The sequence below is a fragment of the Poromitra crassiceps genome (assembly GCF_964638095.1).
Source record: "Poromitra crassiceps genome assembly, chromosome: 1".
Classification (NCBI taxonomy): Eukaryota; Metazoa; Chordata; class Actinopteri; order Beryciformes; family Melamphaidae; genus Poromitra; species Poromitra crassiceps.
Window position 1 is genome coordinate 26,572,480 of NC_139623.1, and position 16,794 is coordinate 26,589,273.

The following is a 16,794-nucleotide window of genomic DNA, read 5'->3' on the forward strand; positions in this document are numbered from 1 at the left end:
TAATATTAAAAAAAAAAAAAAAAAAAAAAAAATTGTCTATTTACTCAATGAGCTCATGCCCAAACAAGGCGTGTCTATTTAGATGCTGAAATGTTAATGCTTTTTGTGTTAGAATTTCTAACACAAAAAGCATTAACAAGCATTAACAAAAAGCATCAACATTTCAACACAAATTCTTTTTGTGTTAGAATTTCTAACACAAAAAGCATTAACATTTCAGCATCTAAATAGACACGCCTTGTTTGGGCATGAGCTCATTGAGTAAATAGACCAAAAAAAATTTTTTTTTTTTTTTTTTTTTTTTTTTTTTTATATTAACTGATAGACCGACAGCAATAACCGAACAACGACGTTAGCGACGGTTAATCGATTAACGGTTAACCGTTGACATCCCTATTAGCAACGCTACGCTAAAGAGGACATCTGAAAATGCCTAGACTTACCGAATGCACCTCCGCAGTTGCTGGATCACGTACAGTTGGCGTCGCTCCAGCTAGAAGTGTTAATTTTGTGGCTATAGACAAAATGTTGCAGGTAGCTTGTGTGAGAGAGACGCGTGCAGTATGCTTGAGGACCATCGTGACGTCCCAATACCCCGTCTGGGGAACAGAGCGTTAGGGGGTGTGGCTTGAAGGAGACTGCAGGGGGAAGCTGGATAGGGACAAATCCAACTGTGGCAGTTCTGAGCTTGTGACCACTCATTACAGGGAGGGATGACAGCAGTATATATGCATTTACAAGTAAAAACAGCTTTTGCACGGAATGGGACCTTTAAGTCAAACGAGTGTGATTTATTGTGTGACAAGCAAACTTATTTCACCATCGGAGTTTTGCCGACCCCCAAAATAAGGAGGATTCCCCATCCAAGTGCACACGTCACTCCCCACCCGCTCTGCAGTGCCCCCCCCCCTCTCAAATACAGGCAATTTCGCTGCTATATTCACACATGTGAGCACTCAGGTGTGAAGGGAAATTCCGGGAAATGGCCGATATTGATTTACAGGCAATTTTCCTGTACGCATGTGTGAAAACGGCTATAGATGTACAGGATATTGTCTGTTTCATGTACTGTATCTGTCTGTCCCTCTCCTATTTAGTCACTTCGTTATGACACCAGTTACTTTGTGGAGTACTTTGCTCTGGACCTGCTGATGGAGGATGGGGAGTGTAAAGGAGTGATTGCTCTCTGCATGGAGGACGGATCTATCCACCGCTTCAGAGCCAAGAATACCGTTATCGCTACTGGGTAGGCAGCACACTTGCCAATTGCAGAATAGTCAACCTGTTTTCATTCATATCTCTATTTATTTGACCACCAATGTTGTTACTGTTGAGCACAAATGTCCCATCACTCCCATGCATGCTCCAGCTGTGCATGTGTTTTTTCTATGGTAATAATTGAGTTAATATCTCTAACTGTTGTCTCCAGGGGTTACGGACGTGCTTTTTTCAGCTGTACGTCTGCCCACACCAGTACAGGAGACGGTAACGCCATGGTGACCAGAGCCGGCCTGCCCTGCCAGGATCTGGAGTTTGTACAGTTCCACCCCACTGGTGAGAAAGAATAAGTGTTACTTACTAATGCCGCTAGAAAACATGGTCACTGACTCACTGTGGAGTAAAGCAATTCTACTATTGAGCTGTCAAAGCAACAGAGGAGATTTACAATTCTCTCTCTTTCTCTCTCTCTCGCAACAGAGGAGTTTTCACTGTTTGGCCAATTTTAAACAAAATATCGTCTTTTGGTGGAACAGGAGCAGTACGCATTACTCGTCCTTTGCCAACTAAAATATTTGGATGCAGCTCCGTCCGATCATATTTGTACTGTTCGGAATGAGTGTGTATGGCAATAACAAGCAATCCTATTTCTGCTGCTTGATTGTTTGTTTGCATTTGTAGGTTGAGTAAAATCAACACTATATATATATATATATATATATATATATAAATTGAAGAAAATAACCAACACACACTTGAATTGACTTATTGAGAGTTATTCAATGAACAACGCGTTTCGCGGATATGCGTCATCAGGTTCACTCATATATGACTCATACATTATGAGTGAACCTGATGACGCATACCCGCGAAACGCGTTGTTCACTGAATAAATCTCAGTAAGTCAATTCAAGTGTGCAGTGGTTATTTTCTTCAATTTATGTTTCATGTTCCTGCAACCCGACCAGCACCTGATCACACTGGCTGTGTGTGGGGAATCCTTTTTGCTATATATATATATATGTATTGCAAAAAAAAGTTGTATCATTGTCAATGTGGCAAATTACACCATGATCAGGGCTCGACATTAAGGCGTCTGCTTGTCCGGGACAAGTGGTTTTTTTTGTAGGACAAGTGGAAGAGAAATGTACCTGCCCCAACGGACAAGTTAAAAAGTGCAGTGTTTCCCATTTTAGGGGACCCATTTTAGATTTTTTTTAATTCTGCTTTCTGAAACATGACGCCAAATTGATCAGAGTAAATTGTGAAATGAAAAAAGTAAGTTATTGTAAAATGACTCATTTTTACCCGGAAAGGTAAATGTACTTGTCTGAATGACAAGTGCCTCAAAAAGTTAATGTCAAGCCCTGATGATAATTTTTTGGTCCGCCTTAATAATATGACATCTGTAGCTCTCTCATTCTGTTGTTGTTTTTATTATTATTATCTTCTGCAATTCCATATTTACAATATTGAGCAAGTCCATCTGTTCAGGGTTGTTTACATTTAGTTCCAGTAACGGGCCTCACTTATAAAGCCAAGCGGTAATTTTTATATTTGTCCCTGCTGGATATTTGTCACTTGACTCTTCAGTTATCTATGGACTGGCACAGTAATGTGGGCTGTGGGGGTCACAGAAGGCCTGGCCACTGTCTTAGAGCTTCAAATAGATCAATAACTTTGTTCACTGAGTTTAGTGAAGGCCTGGCCACTGTCTTAGAGCTCCAAATAGATCAATAACTTTGTTCACTGAGTTTAGTGAAGGCCTGGCCACTGTCTTAGAGCTTCAAATAGATCAATAACTTTGTTAGTGAGTTTAGTGAAGGCCTGGTCACTGTCTTAGAGCTCCAAATAGATCAATAACTTTGTTCACTGAGTTTAGTGAAAGCCTGGTCACTGTCTTAGAGCTTCAAATAGATCAATAACTTTGTTCACTGAGTTTAGTGAAGGCCTGGCCACTGTCTTAGAGCTCCAAATAGATCAATAACTTTGTTCACTGAGTTTAGTGAAGGCCTGGCCACTGTCTTAGAGCTCCAAATAGATCAATAACTTTGTTCACTGAGTTTAGTGAAGGCCTGGCCACTGTCTTAGAGCTCCAAATAGATCAATAACTTTGTTCACTGAGTTTAGTGAAGGCCTGGCCACTGTCTTAGAGCTCCAAATAGATCAATAACTTTGTTCACTGAGTTTAGTGTATGGCCAAAAACACAGAGCATTTGATTTATCTCACCTAAGTGATGCATCTATTTCTTCTGGTACTACCTTTACATATAGTGATTTTATTAATATTACCAAGATACTGTATGATACTATTTACATATATATATATATTACACATATATATTACCAAGGTATAATATAATGATACTATTTTGGGATGACTGGGGTTCAAAGTTTGTGTATTTGAGGAGGGGGGCAAATCAAGTTTTTGAAAATAGACATGGGTCATTGAAAGTGCTTGAATTTATAGATTTTGTGCAAGAATATAAGTTGAAGTTCTTTTGATGTAATTTTTTTAACTTAACGTTAGTAAATAGGTTTAACACAGGCTACAGCACAGTTGAGAAGTGTTCACACATTCAAGTGCTTCTGTCTTTTATTTTTATTGTTGTCTGTGAGCCTCTGTTAAAGCCTGCTAGTTTTCAATTTTTCAACCTTGGTGCAGGCCGCCGTATCAAAATCTATCCAATGTCAAAATGTTAGCTGTTTTTTGTATTCATAAATATAAGCGGAACTATATGTTGCACAAGCAACATGTGAATGTAGTCATACTCATATGGTAGATGTAGTACAAGCAACATGTGAATGTAGTCATACTCATATGGTAGATGTAGTACAAGCAACATGTGAATGTAGTCATACTCATAGGCAGTGGCGTGCCGTCCATTAGGCGAACTAGGCAAATGCTAGGGGCGCTTGAGCCGTTAGGGGCGCCAGAGAGGGTAAAAAAAAAAAAAAAAAAAATTTAGAAATACTTTTTCATGATAATAGGCCTACTATTATTTTACAATAGTAGACAAAAAATAAGCACAACAACATCTTAAGTCTTTAAATAATAGTGAAATCATTTTTCTAATTCTGGCTTTCTGGCTGCCTGGGCTGCAGCACTTTCACCATGGTCCCTAATCCATACCACCCCACCCCCTGCGCGGCCGCGCCCCCTTTTACCTGCTCGGAGCTTTTTCCCAGAGTGGGGGGGGAGCAAGGGAGCTGGAAGGTGGGTGCTGAGGGTGCTGCAGCACCCCCTGGTGGCAAGAAATGGGATTTTCGAAATTGTTGGATTTGGCTGTCTTGTGTTTATACCACCAACATGCATTAAAAAACAGTTTGTGCTTCCCAGCTCTGATCTTATTTAATATTCTCTCTCTTCAAAAGTGTTTGATTTTCATCATAATCTGGTTTTCCATAATAATAATAAGTTCAGTGTTTATGCCTGTGTTGCTGTCTGTTGTAGTGTAAAACGACTAAAGGGAGAGCAGGTGCTTATATGAAAGTGAGTGAGAAAAGGAGAAGATACTGAATAATGACATCACAACAGTATAATCCTAATGTTAATTTAAAATGAAATATTCTTCTAAATATGGATTAAAGTCCAAAAAACATCAAATTTTCTTTGGCGCTGCCCTTCCTTACAGCACCCCTTCCTAAAAGTACTTCCAGCGCCACTGGGGAAGGGCGATTCTGAGCCTGCACTGCAGTGGTGGAATTCGCTGCGATATAATTTTTATTATATTTTCTTTGGGGAGGGGCACCAGCACAAATCTTGCCTAGGGCACCAACTTGGTCAGGCACGCCACTGCTCATAGGGTGGATGTAGTACAAGCAACATGTGAATGTAGTCATACTCAGAGGGTGGATGTAGTACAAGCAACATGTGAATGTAGTCATACTCATAGGGTGGATGTAGTACAAGCAAGATGTGAATGTAGTCATACTCATATGGTAGATGTAGTACAAGCAACATGTGAATGTAGTCATACTCATATGGTAGATGTAGTACAAGCAACATGTGAATGTAGTCATACTCATAGGGTGGATGTAGTACAAGCGACATGTGAATGTAGTCATACTCATATGGTAGATGTAGTACAAGCAACATGTGAATGTAGTCATACTCATATGGTAGATGTAGTACAAGCAACATGTGAATGTAGTCATACTCATATGGTAGATGTAGTACAAGCAACATGTGAATGTAGTCATACTCAGAGGGTGGATGTATATATAACCTTTATTTAACCAGGTAAGAACAAATTGAGATACGAAATCTCTTTTACAATTGCGACCTGGCCAAGAAGGCAGCAAGTTACAGATCAGATCATACACACATTTACATACAAGATACAAAAACTAATTAAAACAGAGCACAGACTACACCAACACTGCATCAGAAGTAATAGTAAAAAGCATACGAAATAAAATCGTATATTACGATTTACATCCTAAAATCATAGTCATAAAATGATGATAAAAGAAGCATAAAGTGCAGAGGCATATTGTGCACAGAGGAGTCCAAATATTGCTACGAGAGGCATAAAGTGCATAAAGAGACAAAGTGCACAGTGGAAGTTTAAATGTTGCCACAGGAGCAGCTCGAGACAAGAACCTCTGACAGCTTGTGTTTAAAACTGGACAACGAAATCAAAGAAACCAACTTAAAACGTGTCTGCAGGTCATTCCAGGACCAGGGACCAAAATAAGACAAGCTTCTTTTGCCAGCCTCAGTCCGTACAGGAGGCACTTTAAAGCGCAACCAGTTGGATCTGAGATTATACGAGGTAGTTATGGACACAAATTTAGAGCATAAGTAAGAGGGTAACTTACCCAGAATGGTCTTATACATGAGAATATACCAATGCTGCATCCTACGCATAGTCAGGGAGGACCATCCAACTAGATTGTACAAGATACAGTGATGGGTCCTGTAGCCTGAGGTGGAAATATATCTCAAAGCAGCATGAAAAAGTGGATCAAGTTTGGCCAGGGTAGTAGGACTCGCGAATCTATAGATAGTGTCGCCATAGTCTAACTGAGACATGAACAGGCTTGCCACCAGGCGTTTACGAGAAGGCATAGAAAAACACGATTTCAATCTATACAAGGAGCCCAAGGTGAATTTGAGCTTCCTGGACAGAGTTGCAATATGATGTTTAAAATTTAGGTCCTTATCCAGCCAAAAGCCTAAATATTTATAAGTATCCACATACTCAATGGCTGTCCCTTCAAGTGTGTGGATAGCAAGCGGAGGAGCCACAGTGCTGCTATGTGCAAATAACATTGTCTTAGTTTTGCTGGCATTTAAGAGCAGCTTAGCTTCGTTAAGCTCGTGCTGCAAAGAGGTGAAATCAGATTGAAGATTGGCAATAGCAGCTTCACAGGAAGGAGCAGAGGAGTACAGAACAGTATCGTCCGCGTACATGTGGTACTGTGAGTATTTCAGACGGTCACAAATTTTGTTTACATATAGGAGGAAGAGAAGAGGCCCCAAGACGGAACCTTGGGGAACCCCTTTCTCCAAGACAACAGGATCCGAAACAACATTACCAAACCTTACAAATTGTGTGCGGTCGGACAAATAACTCTGAAACCAATCAGCCGCATTCTGACAGAAGCCCGCCTTCAAAAGAATGTCAATTAAATTAGCATGATCAACTGTATCAAATGCCTTGGTTAAATCAACAAATAACGCAACACAAACAGATTTCTTGTCAATGGCAGCCTTAATATCATCTAATACTTTAAGACTAGCAGAAACGGTGCTATGCCCAGGTCTGAATCCCGATTGCATAGGATTTAGTATATTGTTGGAGTCAAGAAACATTTTAATCTGGTCTGATACCAGAGACTCCAAAATCTTTGCTAAAGCAGAAAGATTAGAAATAGGTCTATAATTATTCATTTCAGCTGAGTCACCAGACTTTAACAGAGGTGTGACAAAGGCTTGTTTCCATAAGACAGGCAGTTTCTGAGAAGCAATAGAGAGATTGAAAATGTCTGTGATTGGTTGAGCTACAATCACAGCTGCCAGTTTCAGAAGAAAAGGATCAAGGCCGTCAGGCCCAGCAGTCTTCTTGGGGTCAAGTGTCTGCAGGGCATGCAGAACATCAGACACCAAGAAGGGCACAAAGTCAAACGCAGCATCGGAAGCGGACTGTGTAGAGTCAGCCGGTACATGACTAGAGGTGTTACCAGTACCTTGCGATGTGTTTTGGCTTTGTTCAAAGATGTGACCAGACTTCTTAAAGTGGGCATTAAACATGTCAGACATGACCTTTTTATCAGAAACAAAAGAAATAGAGTCACTGGCTTTCAGTTTTTGCGGAAGGCTGGCAGCTTTGCCACCCCGTAGTGCCTTAATGGTTTTCCAGAATTTAGTGTGATCGTTAAAGCTGCTCGTGGTTAGAGTCAGATAATAATCTGCCTTAGATTTTCTAATCAGAGCAGTGCATTTATTTCTAAGTGTGCGGAAAAGCTGCCAGTCTTTAACAGTATTAGACTTTCTGGCCAGGGCCCATAGTTTATTACGATCATGAAGTAAATCAGCGAGTTCCTTCGAAAACCAAGGATTATCCCTGTTTTTGATCCTGTGTTTTCTGAAGGGTGCATGTTTATTTACAATCAGTAAGAAGTGATGTTGAAAAAAGGCAACAGCATCATCAACTAACGGGATTAAGGTTATTTGCTGCCAATTCACTCCAACTAAATCATGGAGGAAGGCCTGTTCGCAAAACTGTTTAAAAGAACGTCTTATTACTATTAAGCCAGCAGACTTTGGCAGCTTGGTGCTCCTGATACAAGCAATGGTACAATGATCACTTATATCGTCCGGGAACACACCAGCTGCCACATACTTATGGGCTGAATTAGTTAAGATTATATCTATCAAGGTGTCCTTACCAGGTTTAGCAGAATTGATTCTGGTAGGACTGCCTATAAGTTGAGTTAGGTTCATATCATCACATATGAGCTTTAGGCTAGCAGATTTATCGCTCATCCAATCCAAGTTCAAATCTCCAAGCAGGATCAATTCAGATGGAATTATATTGGCTAACAAGTCAGACAAGCTTGTGATGGACTCACTAACAGCTGATGGTGGCCTATAACAACCAATGACTGTAAGAGGGGTACCAGCTAGCATTATCTGAACAGCCAAAAATTCAAACTGCTTCGGAATTGTTATTGAATGGATTACAGTACCTTGAAATCTCTCAGCAACGTACACAGCAACACCACCAGCTCTGGCCTTACGATCAGTTCTAAAAACATTATAACCAGCACAGCAACCAGCAAACATAGTACAAGCAACATGTGAATGTAGTCATACTCAGAGGGTGGATGTAGTACAAGCAACATGTGAATGTAGTTATACTCATATGGTAGATGTAGTACAAGCAACATGTGAATGTAGTCATACTCATATGGTAGATGTAGTACAAGCAACATGTGAATGTAGTCATACTCATATGGTAGATGTAGTACAAGCAACATGTGAATGTAGTCATACTCATATGGTAGATGTAGTACAAGCAACATGTGAATGTAGTCATACTCAGAGAGTGGATGTAGTACAAGCAACATGTGAATGTAGTCATACTCAGAGGGTGGATGTAGTACAAGCAACATGTGAATGTAGTCATAGGGTGGAGCTCCCCTTTAACGTGTCAATCCTTACAGGGATCTACGGCGCCGGCTGCCTGATCACAGAGGGTTGCCGTGGCGAGGGTGGGATCCTGATCAACAGTGAGGGAGAGCGCTTCATGGAGCGCTACGCACCCAATGCCAAAGACCTGGCCTCCAGAGACGTGGTGTCCCGCTCCATGACCATCGAAATTAGAGAGGGCAGGTATGGACCAAGTGCTGAGTGTGGGAGAGACTGTGTGAGCTGGACATGTGTGTCTGATTCACTGAGATCCATGAGAGCATGTAGGCAGCAACAGAGAGGTGTGCAACTGTGTTGTCACAATTCTAGTGTGCATGTCACTAGGGATGTAGGTACTACCGGTACTACCCCCGAACCGCGGTACTATTGCTGTAGAACCGGTTCTATACTAAGAAGGGGTAAAAAAAATATATATATATATATATTATTTTTTTACTGTTTTTCCACTGTTGTTCCACTGTTCCACTGTTTTCCACTGTATACTCAGTGTATATATATATAAATAAATATGTTTGGTAGATCACTTTGACTTGGTCATTTTAAAAGTAGCTCCCAAGCTGAAAAAGTGTGGGCACCCCTGATCTAGACTGACCGAGGAACATGTTGACACCCTCGTTTTCTTGGCTAGGAACCTGAAGAAGACATTGGGATGGGAGGGACTGAGTGAGTAAACTGAGAGTCAGCCAAACAGTGAGTCTGTCTACCACCCATAGGAGAACTAGGGTTTAGGCTGAGTAGGCTGGGGGACAGAATGGGAATATGAAGCCAGTTATGCTGCCTGTTGAAGAAAAAAAGATTTGAGTTTCTGCTGCTATAGTGTTTTATTATATTATAATTTATTTTATTTATTTTACTTATTCCCATTTCCCACTGTTCAAAAGATTTGTGTTATGTTACTGAGTGTGTACTTATTTGACAAGTAAAAGTTAGACAGAATTTAAATGCCACCAATTATTTATTTATTGTTGTTATTGGTGTTTCTCTGAGTTTTTGCTGCTATAGGCTAGTGTTTTATGGTCATTTTATTTTCACTGGCATTACTTTATTTTACTTACCGGTATTCTCACTGCTCAAAAGGTTTGTTTTGTTCAGCATTTAAATGCCACACCAATTTATTGGTGTAATTGTTCCCAAACTCTTAAAATAAAGCCAAATCTTGACATTGGACAGTTTCACTTTTTTTTTTACAAAAAGTATCGAAAAGTATCGAAATACAAATTGGTACCGGCACCGAAACAGAAATTTAGTACCGCTACAACCCTACATGTCACTGTCAAACACACAAGGCTGAATATGCTTGATTAGTTGTCAATAGATTTACTAGTTCCATACAGAATTGAAACAAGTATCAAAAGTCCTTGTAAAATGAAGTTACATGAGAATAAAGGTCTGTTTTTGGTCCAGAAAGGTCCTGTTTCCCCAGCAACAAGAGAGAAATAATTGGGTAACCATGTTTGTTTGTTCTCTTTCTCCTTCTGTTCCTGCCCGTTCCTCTCCCAGGGGTGTTGGTCCAGAGAAGGACCACGTTTACCTCCAGCTGCACCACCTGCCTCCCCAGCAGTTAGCCACCAGGCTGCCTGGTATCTCAGAGACGGCCATGATCTTTGCTGGGGTCGACGTCACTAAAGAGCCCATCCCTGTCCTGCCGACCGTTCATTATAATATGGGGGGTATACCCACTAACTATAAGGGACAGGTAGGTGCACTCATATTTGCACTCTGATTTACTGTTTATAACAATCACACATGCTTTTCACTATGATTCACAAATTGATTGGGGGGGGCGGAAACTAACTACAATGGATGGGGGAATATTATGAATGTGTGTGTGCAGTAGGGTTGTTGCTGGTTTGGTGGCATTTTTACACCGGTTGTGCTTTGCTTGTCACAATCTTTCTTCCCTAGGATGGTGCCACTCTGCTTCTGATTGGCTTACCTTTTACCCTAACCTTAAAGGAAGGCTTTGCCGATTTTTTATTCGCTTTGTATCAATATAATCTTGGTAACAATCGTTACCATCCCGTCAGCTTCTCATGTAATGGAAACGTTCGCTATAGGACGAACCTTGGATATGAGCCGGTATGGTGCAGGGAAGCTAGTCCGCTCAGCTCATAGAAACCAATCAGAAACGAGTATTCACCCAGACCATGGTATAAATGCAGATGGACAGACAGTGTTTACCTTGTGTATATGTTTTCTCCATCGAGAAAGCCATAATATGGACTAATATTATTAGTCTGCTTGTAGAAACTCCGCCCCCCCCCCCCCCCCCCCCCCCGCCAGCTCGTATGGCTCATTAACGCTCATTAAGGCTCTCGATGTGATTCTCTGGATGTGTGCATACAGAAACAAATCAAAGAAACAATGTGTCATTGGAACAGCTGTCCTCGAGCAGAACAGATGTTTGCTTCCGTGTCCAGAATGATGCGTGGACATCCTAACACGGAAGTGCCTGGAATAAACTGCAGAGCTCTCGTTGCAGGAAAACATGAAGACAAGGTCAAGGCTGCCCATCTACCGTAAATTCCGGACTATAAGGCGCACCGGTGTATAAGCCGCACCTTCAAAGTTGACTATTTTTTTCTTATATAAGCCGCACCGGACTATAAGCCGCGGGTGTTTTAATGGTATTTTTTTTTTTTTTTTTTTTTTTTTATTGTGTTTTAATGTTTAATTACCATATGTAATGCTCCCATTTATTAACATTTCAACAAAACAACATAACACAACACCACCTGTGTTGTTATTTACAGTGCACACAGTGTCATACAGTGTCATACAGTGTCATACAGTGTGGTGAAAAGAGGGCAAGAGAGGAAATTAAAACAGAAGTGGATTTATAGTTAGAAAGAGTGCTAAAAAAGAGAGATTTTTTTTTTTTTTTTTTTTTGAAAAAATCCATAGATAAGCCGCACCGTTATATAAGCCGCAGGGGCCAAAAAAGGCCAAAAAACGGGAAAAAAGGTGCGGCTTATAGTCCGGAATTTACGGTACATATATTACCAACATTATAATGATACAAAGTGGGTTGAAAATCAGCAAAGCCTTCCTTTAACCAATCATCACTCCTCATGCTTAAACCCAACCCAATCATTCCCATTCATCCTGGCACTGTCCTAGGAAGTCAGCCTTCCAGTTAACCCACATTTCACCACTAGAGGGTGGCCCCAATCAAATCTGAATCACTGCTGTGATTTGCAAACAAGCAGGTCTTGTGTGGAATCCCCATGCTGATGTTTTAATTCTCAAATGTATTGCATCAAAAAAATATTCTCATGCAATGTATACACCTTATTATGCAGTGCTTCTGTGTTCTTTTGGCTGCTGCAGCCAAGGAAATGTGGTCTTTGATAGCTGCTCTGGTTTTGACTATAAGTGTTATCCCAACTAGTGATACACCAACTGCACATAGCTTCGTGTGAGTGCTGAAAAATATTTCGCACTCACTGTCATGTTAGTGATCAGTATTTGGCTAGTATGTGTGTTTATCATTTACTAGCCTAATTTGAACACAGAAACTCTGAATTTGTGTTTTTTTATTACAAAATGATGGTGTTCCTGGTGTGGGCTTATCCACCTTATTTTTGAATGCCCCGCTGTACAAATAATTGTGGGTAAAAGTTCCGGTTTAACGTGACTTATTGTTGCACCTTGCCATTTCCTAAAACGGTATTCTACTTGATTTGAAAAGATGGCCGCCTACACTCCCTTGTACCCTGGCTGAATTGAACATAACTTGGCCAATAAGTATGTAACATACCAAATAAAACAAACAGTTATGTCTTTATTTGATGTAGAATGCAGAGGACATGTAACTGTTTCGTTAAACTCGTGTTCCAGGAATATTGTATTCACTGGGCTGCTCTAAAATAACGTTAGTGGCGCGTGGCTCAGAGCCACTCGCTTTGCGCCAGAACACAATGATTTGGGGGTGGAACACGCCAGGATTGGCCAACGCCAGTGCCCAGAACTGTCCAATCAAATCATCGACACTGAAGAGACGCTATGGCCCGCCTCCAAGTATTTTCAGTGTGCAGAGATAGATAGAACATTAGAAATATAGCCAGCCACGTTATAAACAACTAACCAACGCTGATGGGTCTGTATGGAAACGGTTTTGCCCGAAATGGTTAAAAGTTATATCAATTTGGTCATTCAGTGGCGTTTTACTGCCATGTAACATAACTAACTAGCGGCTAATATTAGCCACAGTAGGCGATTACCCATGAATGCACTGCGCTCTTAAAGGGATATTTATCGACAAGATTTTTGCCCAGCTGGACCTGATTAGTGATTTGCTCTGTTCGCCCAGACGGGTGTCAAGCTGTCAGCAACAAGGCTGGGAGGATCACACCAGAAGAAAAACCCAGAGGCATCATGGCCGCTAGAAATAAGGTGGATAAGATTATTAAGTCCTATTAGTTCAAGACCAAATGCCACCAGGAACAACGCCCACTGCAACAACTTTAGTGGGGATGATACTATAACATGCACATTGCATTTTCCCCCTCGCCCCTGCCAGGCAATTACTTATACCAATGGGAAAGACAAGGTGGTTCCAGGTCTGTACGCCTGCGGTGAGGCAGCCTCTGCCAGTGTCCACGGTGCCAACCGGCTGGGCGCCAACTCCCTGCTGGACCTTGTGGTGTTCGGCAGAGCCTGCGCCCTCACCATCGCCGAGGAGAACAAACCCGGTGAGGAAAAGTCTTCATCAGTTTGTCAATATGCAAGAATGATTGCAGAAAGTGACCATTACAAAGCTCATATTTTAGCGAAGATGAGTCTCCAAGTTGTGTTTACATTTTGCAATGTGAAGCATCCACTTTTCTTGCATATCAAGGCCTTAATGATGCAGAAACATCAGCTCGGATATCAAAACTGATATTTAAAGTGTAACTAACCCCCAAAACACTTTTTTTCAGCTTTTAAATAATATATATGACTTTTGGGGTGGTGTGTGAAGATTTCTGGTCAAAATTTCCACATTTGAGACCAAACTGTTACCATTGTACCATTTGTATCATTTTCAGTCGCATAAGTGCCCTCTATGGATTCAAACCTGCTTTTTTTTTGCCCTAAAAAATGCCCAAAATGTGGTACAACCTGACGTCACGATGAACCAAAGACTATGGGATTTCAAGATAGTAACTCCCCTACTCCCCCTGTACCCTTTCCCAGCTCCTCCCAACTCCAAGCCTATAAAAGCCACTATAATCATAAATGGAAATAAAAGGAAGGAAATGGCATCGTGTTGCTGTAAATCATTCCCAACCTTTTTCATATTAAGGAACCCTAATTTAGTTCACATTGGGGCAATGGACCCCCATATGATGAGATTTGGTCTCTCAGATGCAAATAGGGCTGGGCGATATGATGATATATTTCGTCTGGATGATAGAAAATGTATTTCGTCTCATATGATGCTCTATCGTTTATATCGTTGTGTTGCAAATCACACTCTTTATGGCAATATTGTGCGTCATTTGGATGACGCTGTGCTTTCTTCATTCTGTTTTCTTTTTTACTCAGGTCCACAGTCCACACACGCACCAGACTCTGTGTCAACAAGCCCCTTGCGTCCCTTTATAAGTGGCACAAATCAGCCGGCGAGTAGGCTAAAGAGCAGGGAGATGTTACCTCCACTCCGTCCGCCTAGCCTACCCAAGCATTTGCGCTGTGTTAAGTCCGTGTTTGATCCATATTTGCGTGTGTCCTCCTAACGTTAAACCTGGCAAAACATCTCCTCCCATCCTCTCATCATCCCAAGGAAATCCCTTGAGGGCCGACAACAAAACGTCTATTGTTAGCTTTAGCTTTTAGCTTTCCCTGGGTGAGTTGTGTTGGTTGGATAACCGTGAAATCCCGGAGTGGAGTACTTTTGTTGGGTGAACTCAACTGGTAACATGGAAATCCCGAAGTGGAGCATTTTTGTTCCTTTATAAACGAACTGAGAGAACTGGACTGAACTATCCACCTTATTTTTGAATGCCCCACTGTACAAATAATTGTGGGTACAAGTTCCGGTTTAACGTGACTTATTGTTGCACCTTGCCATTTCCTAAAACGGTATTCTACTTGATTTGAAAAGATGGCCGCCTACACTCCCTTGTACCCTGGCTGAATTGAACATAACTTGGCCAATAAGTATGTAACATACCACTCGAACAGAACACAATCGATTTGCGGGTGGAACACGCCAGGATTGGCCAACGCCAACGCCAGTGCCCAGAACTGTCCAATCAAAACATCGACACTATGGCCCGCCTCCCAGTATTTTCAGTGTGCAGAGATAGATAGATAGAACGTTAGAAATATAGCCAGCCACTTTATAAACAACTAACCAACGCTGATGGGTATGGAAACGGTTTTGCCCGAAATGGTTAAAAGTTATATCATTTTGGTCATTCAGTGGCGTTTTACTGCCATGTAACATAACTAACTAGCGGCTAATATTAGCCACAGTAGGCGATTACCCATGAATGCACTGCGCTCTTAAAGGGATATTTATCGACAAGATTTTTGCCCAGCTGGACCTGATTAGTGATTTGCTCCGTTCGCCCAGACGGGTGTCAAGCTGTCAGCAACAAGGCTGGGAGGATCACACCGGAAGAAAAACCCAGAGGCATCATGGCCGCTAGAAATAAGGTGGATAGGCTAAATAACTTTTATTCTACCCGTTTTGCTCTAATGTAATCTTTGGTGGTGTGGTTCAGTTTGTGTTTCATTCTACTGCCCTGCAACTAATTATTATTATTTGTGTTGTAAAGAATAGCCATGCTTATCGGGATATGAGATTTTGGTCATATCGCCCAGCCCTAGATGCAAATCATTTATTTTATTTTTATTTTATTAATGTAGCCTACCGGTAGATATGATTTTGTCCAGAATTCCATATTAGTTTGAGAGATAACATTGAGAACCACTCAACCACTTCGATTGTGCAGAGAGAGGAGGAGGGAGGGGGGAGAATGTGTGTTTGTACTGCGGCCCAGCTACTCCGCTCTGGTCGCGCGCTCGAGAGGAAAAAGCAGAGGGTGATTTTTACATGGCACACTGCACCTTTGGACAAGAATCACGAAACAACCCCAAACGAAAATGAAAAACTGACTTCATAGCGTTCTAGAGGACACGTTGGTGAACAATTTAACGTGTTTACCTCAATGCAGAAATCTCCCATTGTGATTACATTAGAGCGTGTTCAGAGCGGGGGTTTTGTCCTGCCTCGTATTGTGCTCCTCTGCGGCTGGCTAACGATAACCTCGCGTCACCAGGCTCTTTTAACGATAGTTACATGACAGTCAATGGCAGTAAAGTAGTTTGCCACTGAATGACCAAATTGATATAACTTTCAACCATTTTGAGCAACACTGTTTCCATACAGACCACCAGCGTTGGCTAGTTGTTGATATTTATAAAGATTTTGTAGCTCTCATATAATGTTTTTCTTGATGCGGTGGACAAACTGTCAAGGCGTCGTTCCGGTAAAACATTTCCGAAGTTTCCTGTCTGAGCACAGCCAAAGAGTGTAGTGAGACAAGAGGAGATGATCTTCACCTTCATTTCTTGTTTTTTCCCATAGGTTTTTTCATATCAATTAGCATGCCGTTTTGTCACACATCTGGGGGGGTAAGTCCCCCTTTAAGTAACATGTCGTCATTTTTTTGCATTGCTCATTATATGAAGTAGAAAAATTCAGATGTCCAGATGCTCTGTGCTTTGATGTTGGATTTCTCTACATTCGAGAAATCTGGTTCCATCTGCTCCTGTTTCTGTATCAATTAGCATCATCAATACTTTCTCTTAACACAATCATTATAATCTAAATCTACAAGCTGGATAAGCTATGTAAAAGTGAACTGATGTAACTGGCAAATAAACCTGAACTCGATTAAGCAGACAAAATATCTGTGGCCTAA

At 41.2% G+C, this 16,794-nt stretch overlaps 1 protein-coding gene across 1 annotated transcript in view; it reads left to right on the forward strand.

Annotated features, from left to right (window-relative positions):
* The window catches only part of sdha (succinate dehydrogenase complex, subunit A, flavoprotein (Fp)), a 28,865-nt gene that overhangs the window by 8,317 nt on the left and 3,754 nt on the right, over nucleotides 1-16,794 (forward strand). Inside the window, exons 6-10 of the mRNA XM_083641109.1 lie at nucleotides 1,098-1,246; nucleotides 1,430-1,554; nucleotides 8,893-9,061; nucleotides 10,379-10,574; nucleotides 13,401-13,572. Coding sequence (XP_083497235.1) covers nucleotides 1,098-1,246; nucleotides 1,430-1,554; nucleotides 8,893-9,061; nucleotides 10,379-10,574; nucleotides 13,401-13,572 — 811 coding nt within the window. The remainder of the gene's footprint in view (nucleotides 1-1,097; nucleotides 1,247-1,429; nucleotides 1,555-8,892; nucleotides 9,062-10,378; nucleotides 10,575-13,400; nucleotides 13,573-16,794) is intronic.